The sequence below is a fragment of the Lepus europaeus genome, chromosome 9 (genome assembly GCF_033115175.1).
Source record: "Lepus europaeus isolate LE1 chromosome 9, mLepTim1.pri, whole genome shotgun sequence".
NCBI lineage: Eukaryota > Metazoa > Chordata > Mammalia > Lagomorpha > Leporidae > Lepus > Lepus europaeus.
This window is the reverse complement of record NC_084835.1, coordinates 30,365,486-30,376,883: the sequence shown is the minus strand read 5'-3', so window position 1 is coordinate 30,376,883 and position 11,398 is coordinate 30,365,486. Positions and strand designations below refer to the sequence as shown.

Here is an 11,398-nt window from a genome sequence, read left to right as displayed (position 1 = left end):
ACAGCTAACAATCTTCTGCTTTCTCCTGGAATTTTTTTCTTTTCTACTGCATCACATGTCTGCATGTGAAAATGTTATATTTTACCATCTTAAAAAATTATTGATCCCACTTTCTCCATTTTTCTCCTACAATCCCATTCCAACCAGGCCTTCATCCATATGATCTTAACAAAACTGCTCAGTTACTAATAATACCTACATTGCTAAATTCAGTGACCCATTCTGAAATTCTTATCTTACTTGAACTATGAGCTATATTTTACACAGTGGAATACTCCATGTGGAAACATTTTTTTCACTTCTAGCACCTGACAATCCTGGTTCTTTTCTGACCTACTCTAGTATTCTTAGTCTTGGTTGGTTCGTTCTCTTCTCTCAGATTTGTTAAAGTTGGTGTGCCCAGCAATCAGTACCAGAATCTCATTTCTAAGATCACTCATGTACTTAGTAATTACGTCTATTCTTGTGGTTCTAACTATTATGCATGTTGATGACTCTCAAACTTATAGCTCCACATATTCTTTTTATTTATTTATTTATTTTTTGACAGGCAGAGAGGACAGTGAGAGAGAGAGACAGAGAGAAAGGTCTTCCTTTTTGCTGTTGGTTCACCCTCCAATGGCCGCCTCAGCCGGCGCGCTGCGGCCGGTGCACCACGCTGATCCAAAGCCAGGAGCCAGGTGCTTCTCCTGGTCTCCCTTGCGGGTGCAGGGCCCAAGAACTTGGGCCATCCTCCACTGCCCTCCCTGGCCACAGCAGAGAGCTAGACTGGAAGAGGAGCAACCGGGACAGAATCCGGCGCCCCTACTGGGACTAGAACTCGGAGTGCTGGCACTGCAAGGCGGAGGATTAGCCTATTGAGCCGCGGCACCGGCTTGCTCCACATTTTCTTCTCCCTTCTTGTCACATTTCACCTGCCTATCCAACACTAACATTGGGTCTGTAACAAACATTTCAAACTTAGTATGTTCAAAGCTCCTGATCTCCCTCCTTCCCATCAGTCCTTCCCGCAGTAGTTAGCTCATGCTAAAACATGTGGAGTTATCCGCAAATCCTCTCTCATATGCCACATTTAATGTTGGCAAACACTGATATGCTCCATCTTTAAAACATTCTAAATCTGACCACCCTTGAGTATCCCTCTTGCTACCCTTCTGCTTCAAGACACTGGCAGTCACCTTAATCACTGTAAAGCCTTCTAACTGGTCTCTGCTTCTACCCTTGCTCCCATTTATTCTCAACACAAAAGTCTTAGTGATAGACTTAGTATATGTCAGATCATGTCACTCTTTCCAAAAGTCTCCAATGCGAGTGGGCAGTTGGTCTAGCAGTGAAGATGCCAATAAGGATGAATGTGTTCCACACTGGAGTGCTTAAGTCTGACAGGTTCTGGTTTCTAATTCCAGGTTCCTGCTGATATAGACCAGGGAGGGCAGGGCAGTGGTGGTGGCTCACAGAACTGGTTTCCTGCCACACATGTGGGATACCTGAACTGACTTCCTGGCTCTCAGTTTGGGCCTGGTCCAGCCTCCAGCATCTGGGAAACAAACCAGATGGGAGCACACACTCAATCTCTCAAATAAATTAAAAAATAAAAATAAAAAGCCTCCAGTGGCTCACCTTACTTGGAGGAAAAGCTGAACTTCTCACTATGAACTAAAAAGCCCCAATGATCTGTGACACAAACCCCCATGCTGCGTTTGCCCCATTATCTCTTTTATATGATCTCATTTTCTGTCTCTTAGCTAAAGGCTTCTTCTTTGATACTGGAACTCAACAGTCTTAGCACTAGTTAGTCCTACCTGTGACACTATCCTCAACCATACCATTTGTGACCCTGAATTATTTATCTCTTGCTTTCCAAAATACTCCATTTCTGTAATAGTGTTGTTCTAATTTCTCAGACTGGTAACTGCAGAGTCATCTTTTGACTATCTGCCTTCAGGATTTTCTTTAGCTTATCAGTCAGTACTGGTAATTTCTTCCTCCCAAGTACCTTCTCACACTTACATGATGACAAGCCTACGTTCAGGTTTTTCATTGCCATTAATGGTTCACAGCCTGCATATATCAAGTCTATCATGCTTGTAATCAACTGAACACTTTTGCAAACAGACTAACCTAAAATAACTGAGCAATCATTTGATCAATAGTTACTTTTTATGTGCTCATCATTAAGGGAAAAGTGCTGAGAATATAAAGATGAGTAAGAAAGTAAATCCTCACTGTCAAACAGTGGGCTAGAAACCATAACAACTTTCATATGGTTTATCATATCTAATCTTTCCCTGTGTTTCAAGAAATGCCACAATATATAAACTACACTGACCAGTGAATGGACTGTATTTCACCCTACATTTCAAAACATACCTGCAGCTTCAATCCCAAGATCTGTTTATTGTCCTCTTCATCTTACTTACACTATGCTTTAGAGATTTCCTTTTTAAAAGATTTGGAAGGCAGGAAAACAGAGGCCAGCATTGTGGCATAGCAGGTAAAGCTGCCGCCTGTGATGCCACCAGCATCCCATAACGTCGCAGATTTGAGTCTCGGATGCTCTACTTTTCAGCCAACTCCCTGCTAATGTGCCTGGCAAAGCAGTAGAAGATGGGCCAAGTCCTTGGGTCCCTGCACCCCCGTGGGAGACCTGGAAGAAGCTCCTGGCTTTGGACCAGGGACTGGCCCATCTCCAGCCATTGCAGCAATTTGGGAGTGAACCAATAGATGGACAATCTGTCTCCTTTCTCTGTAAACTCTGCCTTTAAAATAAATGAATCTTGGCCGGCGCCGTGGCTCAACAGGCTAATCCTCCGCCTTGCGGCGCCGGCACACCAGGTTCTAGTCCCAGTCGGGGTGCCGGATTCTGTCCCGGTTGCCCCTCTTCCAGGCCAGCTCTCTGCTACGCACCTGCCACAGCGCGCCAGCCGCGGCAGCCATTGGAGGGTGAACCAACGGCAAAAAGGAAGACCTTTTTCTGTCTCTCTCTCTCTATCCACTCTGCCTGTCAAAAAAATAAAAATAAATTATTAAAAAAAAAATGAACCTTAAAAAAAATGGCAGAATAACAAAAAGAGAGAGAATTCCATCTGCTAGTTCACTCCTCAAAGGACAAGAACAGCTGCAGCTGGGCCAGGTGAAAGCCAAGAGCCTTGAATTCCATCTAGGGCTCCGATCTGAGTGGCAGGGACTCAATTGTTGAGCTACCACCTGCTGCCTTCCCAGGGTGTGCTTTAAATAGCAGGAAGCTTTATCATATGTGGAGTTTGGGACTTGAACTTGGTATTCTGCAAAGGAATGCAGGCATCCTAGGCAGTGTGTTAACTGTTATGTCAATGATCCACCCGTAAGATTTTGATGAGACCAATAACTAAATCTTAAAATGCCTTTTTATGACAGTCATTTCACACAGCACCTGAAGACACTGCTTCCCATACTGGAGTTCAGGTCCTACGTCTGCTCCCAATTCCACCTTCTTACTGACATAAGTCCTGAGAGGCAACAGGTAATGGCTCCAGTAGTTGTGTCCCTGTTACCCATGTGGAAGACCTGGATTGAGTTTCTGGCTCCTGGGCATTTGAACCCACAGGTAGGAGCTCTTTCTAGTTGTCTCTTGAATAAATTAATAATGTCTTTTTACCTTCTATTCGTGTAGCTTTTTTTTTTTTTTTTTTGGACAGGCAGAGTGGATAGTGAGATAGTGAGAGAGAGAGAGAGAGAGAGAGACAGAGAGAGAGACAGAGAGAAAGGTCTTCCTTTTTGCCGTTGGTTCACCCTCCAATGGCCGCTGTGGACGGCGCATCTTGTTGATCCAAAGCCAGGAACCAAGAGCTTCTTTCGGGTCTCCCATCTAGGTGCAGGGGCCCGAGTACTTGGGCCATCTTCCATGGCTTTCCCAGGCCAATACCAGAGAGCTGGATCAGAAGTGGAGTAGCCAGGACTGGAACCAGTGCCCATGGATGCCAGTGCCACAGGCAGAGGTTTAACCTACTATGCAATAGTGCCAGACCCAAAACCAGTATTTTCCATAATACTATAAAGACAATGTTTAATGCATTTATTTGATATTGGCTGACTTCACAATTTATCTGGCGTCAGGATCCAAAGACCAAAAGGAATCAAAGAAAAATAACATTTTAAAATCTAACATGTGTAATCCAGCACTAATATTACAGCCTTTAGTATGCCATTGATTCTCACATGTAAAAATAACTATGAAAAAAATTTTTTAGCCAGCGCCGCGGCTCACTATGCTAATCCTCCACCTGCGGCGCTGGCACCCTGGGTTCTAGTCCTGGTCAGGGCGCCAGATTCCATCCCGGTTGCTCCTCTTCCAGTCCAGCTCTCTGCTGTGGCCAGGGAGGGCAGTGGAGGATGGCCCAAGTGCTTGGGCCCTGCACCTGCATGGGAGACCAGGAGAAGCACCTGGCTCCTGGCTTTGGATCAGCGTGGTGCGCCGGCCGCAGCGGCCACTGGGGAGTGAACCAACGGAAAAGGAAGACCTTTCTCTTTGTCTCTCTCTCTCACAGTCCACTCTGCCTATCAAAAAAAAATTTTGTTTTAAAGATTTATTTAGGACCAGCACTGTGGCATGGTGGACTAAGCCTCTGCCAGAGCACTGGCATTCTACATAGGTGCCAGTTTGAGTCCTGGCTGCTCCTCTTCAGATCCAACTTTTCACTATGGCCTGGGAATGAACTAGCAGATGGAAGCTCTCTCTCTCTCAAATAAATAAAAACTTTTAAAAAGGCAACAAAATGGGGCCAGGGTGTAGCACAGTGTGTAAAGCTGTTACTTACAACACTGGCATCTCACATCACTGAGCTTGCTGCTCACTTCCAATCCAGCTTCCTGCTAATGTACCTGGGAAGGCAGTGGCAAATAGTCTGAGGACTTGGGCTCCTACCACCATGTGGGAGACTAGCATGGAGTTCCTAGCTCTTGGCTTTGGCCTGGCACATGAGGAGGGAACCAGAGGATAGATCTCTTCTCTATTATTCTGCCTTTCACGTAAGGAAAAAGACAACAAAATGATTTCAAAATGTGGTGACTACAGCAAATCTATTAAGGATATCAACAGGAATAAGAAATGTGAAGAAAACCCTGTAGAATCCCAAACCAAAAATTTTATGTAGCTTTTCAGCTAGGAAGTTGGAAAAGGGGACTATATTTTTTAATATGACTCAGATAAAAGCAGCTAATTGAAATATATTAATAGTAGAGGGAAAGAAAGTAATACATCATCTATATTTTATGATTAAGGGCACATGCCAAGTATTTAATTATGTATACTGTACAATATAGAACACTGATGGGGGATATATTCCAAAATCCTCAGTGGATGTCCAAAAGGACAGACAGTACTGAGACCTATATATAAGTACTACAATATCACAACAGTCAGTATGGTAACCAACATGGCTACTAGGTGAATAATGGGCAGGTAGGGTATACCACTTGGATATGCTGCACAAAAGATTGGTTCATGTCCTAGGCAGAGCAGAGTAAGATTTTATCGGCTGGTGCTGTGGCTTAACAGGCTAATCCTCCACCTTGCGGCGCCGGCACACCGGGTTCTAGTCCCGGTTGGGGCACTGGATTCTATCCCGGTTGCCCCTCTTCCAGTCCAGCTCTCTGCTATGGCCCGGGAAGGCAGTAGAGGATGGCCCAAGTCCTTGGGCCCTGCACCCGCATGGGAGACCAGGAGAAGCACCTGGCTCCTGGCTTCGGATCAGCGAGATACGCTGGCCGCAGCGGCCATTGGAGAGTGAACCAACGGCAAAAACGAAGACCTTTCTCTCTCTCTCTATCCACTCTGCCTGTCAAAAAAAAAAAAGAATAAGATTTTATCATGCTGCTACAAATGATGCACAACTTAAAACTAATTTCTGGAATTCTCCATTTAACATTTTTGGAACAAAGTTAACCATGGGTTACCTGAAACCATGGAAAGCAAAACAATAGATGGGTAGGGGTGACTACCGCAAATAAATACAGACATATAATTTTTACAGGTATCTTGTGGAACTTCTCTGATTATCATCACCCATATATTAAGTGATTACTCAAGCAATTTCTCTATCTTGATTATACCTGGAAGGAAAAACTAAGCCATCAAGGGCTCAGAGTTGAAGGGAAAAGTGCCAGATCAGTCAAACTGGGTCCTATCCACAGACAAGCAAAGATTTTAGGAACTACAAGGAGAAATTTATGCCAATGTTAAATCTAAAAATGAAAAAAATAAGGAACAAAAAAAGCAGTAACAAAACAAGTTTTTAAATGGTAATGCAGAAAAAGGAGTGGGTTAAGCCTTCACCTTTAATGTCAGCATTTCATACCAAAATGCCTGCAATAGTAGGTCAGGGCCAAGTCAAACCCAGGAATTCCATCCAGGTCTCCCACATGGGCTGCAGTAACACAAATACTTTGGCCATCACTGCTGCCTCCCAGTGGCATTAATAGGAAGCTGGATCAAAAGTGGAGCCAAGACTTGATCCCAGGTGCTCCAATATGCAATGCAGTTGTCCTAAGCTATAGCTTAGCCTGCTATAGCACAACATCCACCCCGATTATCTATTTTTAAATGTCTCTGGAGCTGTACAGTCCAGGATGGAACTATTAAACTTAAATCAATTAAAATTTACACGAAGTAGGGTCGGTGCTGTGGTGTTGCGGGTAAAGCTGCTGCCTATAGTGCCAGCATCCCATATGGGCGAGGGTTTAGGTTCCAGCTGTCCAATTCCTATCCAGCTCTCTGCTACGGCCTAGGAAAGCAGTAGAAGATGGCCCAAGTCCTTGGGCCTGTGCACCCATGTGGGAGACCTGGAAGAAACTCCTGGCTCCTGGTTTTGGATTGGCATAGCTCTGACCATTACGTTCAATTGGGGAGTAAACCAGTGGATGGAAGATATCTCTCTCTCTATCTCTCTCTGCCTCTCCTTCTCTCTGTGTAACTCTGACTTTCAAATAAATAAATCTTTAAAAAATATTACCTGAAGTTAGAAATTCAGTCCCTTAGTCACAGTAGCCACATTTTAAGTGCTCAGTAACTACACGGGGTTACCATATAGCACTGATTTTAGAACATTCCTATCACTAAAGAAAAGTACCAGATAGGACTGATCAAGAGAAAAGGATTCCACAGAGTTTTTTAAACTGAACAATTATGACTCCATTCCTGTGAAAGGACAAGCCTCAAAGCAATGCAGCATTAACTTATCATTGTTTCAAACCCCTTAGAACTTTCGTATTTCCCAGTACTTATTTTCAAAGCACTGCAAAAAAAAAAAAAATAAATAAATAAAATAAAATAAAATAAATTGCACTTTACATCTGAAAACAGGTCAGGTGGAAAATCAATTAGCTTACCTTTACAGAAATTTTTGATTTATGTTCTACAAAAGAAAAAAGAAATTACTAAACTATCAACCAAAAACATATTAAGGCAGTCAGGAAAGAAAATTTTAAGTAGCATTAGTTAAGATGCTAAGGCAGAAATATTGTCCACTTTAGATGCTGAGTGTTCTTTTACAATGGGGTTCAGATGTTGAGTGTTCTTACAATGGGATTCAAGTATTTACTTCTGTTTGGTTTATTTTGGTTATTTTTTAAGGTAAAACTATAAATAGATCACAGGATGGGGAGGGGAATAAGATGAAGGATTTGACTAGCAAAGGTTAAGAGTACTACTATATTGAGTTTTAAAACTAACACTAAAAATGTCTTGAGCATCTGTGGTCTTATTTAAATTTACTTTCTCAAACAATAAAGCGTTTATGTGGAAAAAACAAATAAATTTTACCTATGTTAATCATCAGGCAATAAGAACATATGCTATATGTGACTATAACAGATGTATTACACACAAAATATACTGAAACATTAAATTTTATGAATCTGCATATTGACAATAGTAAAGCTGTGATAAAACCTGAGTTTATCTGACTAAAAGTAAATCTGCACAAATCTGAGGAGGCAGTTTTCAAAATATCATTTAAATATAACTCTTTTACATGCAAAACAAGTTAAACTTAAATCTTATACAGGAACTTAAGTCAACACTGTAGATTTCCAGTAACATAGCATACCAAATGGAGACAATATTAGCTTGGTTTTTCCATCCAGCAGCTCAGTTTCAAGCTTTAAACCATCTCTGCAATATAAACAGAGTTGTTCATTATTTTTAAGAAATATCAACATTTCAGTCAGAAATGTTCATATAAACCCAAAAAGTAAATGTTTCTTTAAATGTATATAGGTATTCTGTAAATATCAAACAAATCATTTAAGTAGAAATGTTTTTTCAATCCAAGACAAAACTTTTAAAAACTACAGGGGGAAAATTATTCAAAATTTTCAATATGAATTAATCTCTAACCTAGAGAACTCAATTGTTAGTAAGCAATAAATTAATTGTTGTTACACCATTTAACTCTCATAATTTTAGACTGGGAAGAATAATGCTGTTACCAAAACACCTCAGCTGAGAAGCAAGACGCATCTAATTAGTTTGATAATGATCTCATATAATAAGCGAGTGCTGAAACATTTGCTTGGCCACAGATTTCCATTTTATTTTGAATATTTCTAATAAAAACATTTTCACAGTTAACGACCACATCAACAATACAATAATATGCATGTCAAAATGTATGCATGACATGCATACAATAATATGCATGTCAAAAGCATGGGCACAAAGTAACAGGAGACAATGCCAACAAAACCCGTTCACCCCTTAAGGTCCTAAGTAAAAAAAAAAAAAAAAAAAAAAGGTCTATGTGACAAAAGTGAAGTCCAGGAGAAAAAATTAACTCAAGCAGTCAAGGGAGGGGGCAATGTGCGGAGCGGCTCAGGTGGGGAAAAGCAAAGGATCTCGCTTTCTTTATTAAAGGCAAAACACCGGCAGGACTAGGTTCGAAGGGTTTCCCTACTGCGTGCGGGGTCATGAACAGTTCACGGTCTCTGTTGGTGAAACGTCACCCCCCCCAGGAAGAAAACCACCCGGAATGAAACTCCCAGCTGTCTCCGCCGAGCCCAGCACAGTCCACGACTTCAGGGGCAGGCTGTCCTTACGTAGTTTCCTACGTCCCCAGGTGACGTTCATTTGCTACACTGGCTGTGCAATTAGGCCTGATTTCGTTGATTTTTTTTTTTCATCTTCCTAAAATTAACCCTCCGAGAGGGATGAACACCACCCATCACTCCTTAGTTATCCACCCACTACTCTAGAAGCCCCGGTTCCTGGCCTGGTCGGCCCTGAACACACGTGGGTGCTCCGATCTCCTGCGAGACCGCGAAGGCAGACTCGCCCCAGACTCCGGGCCTGGGCCAGATTCCGCGCTCCCAAGCCCGCCCCGGGAAGCCGCTAGACCACCTCTCTCCAACCGCCCTCCTCGTTTCTCCTCCACGCCTCTTCCCTGAGCTAAAAGGCCGGAGAGCAGGGCCCGGAGAGTTTTAACGCGAGTTCTGAAGTGAAATATAGGGTCCGCGGCGTCGGGAAAGGCTGCCCTGTCCCCCTCTGTCTCGGGGAGCTGGGCTCGGCAGTCTGGAAGGTTCTCCGTGAAAGACTCCACTGAGGCCACCCGCTTCTCCGCTGACGACCACCTTCCCAGTCCCAGCTTACCCCAAGTTCATGGTCTGGCCTCCGCCTCCCTCCACAAGTCGCTCAATCCTCCTGTGTACGTCGGTTACCGCAGCTGCCGCTCAACAAGCTCTACGCCAATTGGATACCTGGGACGGGCGAGCCGCAGGCTGGACCAATCAGAGCTGGCCGTACTGGCGGGGGCGCTCGGCCGGCGGCTCCCGGGGCAACCGGCTTCCCTGGCCCCGCCGGGGTTCCAAGGCTGAATCCCGCGTTCCTCGCTTTTGCGACCCGCAACGTTCCCTCAGGGAACCCTCAGCGCCATGCCTTGCTTCCGATGGAGGAGGCAGAAACGGGAACAAAGACGTAAATGTTTTAAGGAAATCAGTATTTTCTATACTGTATTTTCTGTGTGGAAGGAAGGCTTGTTTTGCTACAAAAACAGGAAAGGGCTGCACACCTAGGACCAACAGCGGGTACGTCTCGTTTCGTGTTGTCGCTCCTAACGTCAAGTCTATACCACACTGTGGCAAAAATCACAAGGGCCCAATACATTTAGCTGCTCTGTGTCAGACGTGGACCCACGCCCCAGTGTTCATGATGGAAGACTTAACAACGTGGTCTCTGAGGCGCAGCGGGGTTAGGAGACTTGCCCACAAGCCGCTGACCACCGCTCCGCTAGTGCCACGCGGGCGTGGTTAACTCCTCTGCATCCCTCGGGTCTCAGATTAAACGTCACTTCCTCCACCGAGCGCTCCTGCAATGACTAGATGAGAGCAGGGCACGTAATGCAAGTGAGTTCTGGTGCCAACGTGAGCTTGAGAGCTGGAAGCTTGGTGACTTGAGCACTTGTGTAGCCAGCCACCGCGCTGGAACCTCACAGAGTAGCCAGGGAGTAGTTGGTAAATGATTGAACAGCAAAATTTTTAAATGCCAACAACTTAACCTTGACTGAATGAGGTGTTAGGAGGAAGCCCCTAGATTATACTGCAGTTGCTAAAATGGTTACAGATTTCTCCTTTATCTGCTCTTACATGATTTTTGTGAATTATAGTTTATAAACAATGAGACACATTAAAAATTATGGTGCAATTAGAGAAAACTCAAATCTTTCGTATTAATTTTTGTTCGGGCTTGTAGCAGGATATACTTAAACATTGTTAGCTTACTTGGCTGAATAGAAACCTGTATGCGTTTGATCGGGTGTTGTTACTTTTAAAGGGATGCTTTTTTCTTAGGCATATAAAAAAGTCCAAAAGGATTTATGCCAACATGTGAAAAGGTAGAGTGGTGTGCGTTTTAAAACGTTACTTTTTCTAACTTACTATTATGAAAAGTGGATTCATAACAATATTTGTCCTTTTAGCATTTGGCTTCTCTCAGCATATTTTCGTTCTTTCTTTCTTTCTTTCTTTCTTTCTTTTTATTTGACAGAGTTAGCAGTGAGAGAGAGACAGAGAGAAAGGTCTTCCTTCCATTGGGTCACCCCCCAAATGGCTGCCACAGCAGGAGCTACGCTGATCTCAAGCCAGGAGCCAGGTGCTTCCTCCTGGTCTCCCATAGGGGTGCAGGGGCCCAAGCACCTGGGCCATCTTCTACTGCTTTCCCAGGCCACAGCAGAGAGCTGGACTGGGAGAGGAGCAACTGGGACTAGAACCCGGCGCCCATATGGGATGTCAGCGCCGCAGGTGGAGGATTAACCAAGTGAGCCATGGCGCCGGCCCCTCAGCATATTTTCAACGTTCATTTGTTACAGTGTGTAAAATTCCATTTCTTCTTACAAATGAATAATAGTCCATTGGATGCATATACCCCAAC

At 43.8% G+C, this 11,398-nt stretch overlaps 1 protein-coding gene across 5 annotated transcripts in view; it reads right to left on the bottom strand.

The window, feature by feature from the left end:
- CCDC66 (coiled-coil domain containing 66) overlaps positions 1-9,708 on the bottom strand; it is a 43,844-nt gene extending 34,136 nt beyond the window's left edge. For 4 of the 5 annotated variants that reach the window (XM_062201112.1, XM_062201115.1, XM_062201114.1 and 1 more), the window contains exons 1-3: positions 9,623-9,708; positions 8,085-8,149; positions 7,366-7,391 (exon numbers count right to left, since the gene is read on the bottom strand). In XM_062201112.1, coding sequence (XP_062057096.1) covers positions 7,366-7,391; positions 8,085-8,149; positions 9,623-9,633 — 102 coding nt within the window. In that variant the 5' untranslated portion in view covers positions 9,634-9,708. The remainder of the gene's footprint in view (positions 1-7,365; positions 7,392-8,084; positions 8,150-9,622) is intronic. The other variant, XM_062201113.1, reaches the window with a different exon arrangement.
- Between the last annotated feature and the right edge of the window lie 1,690 nt (positions 9,709-11,398).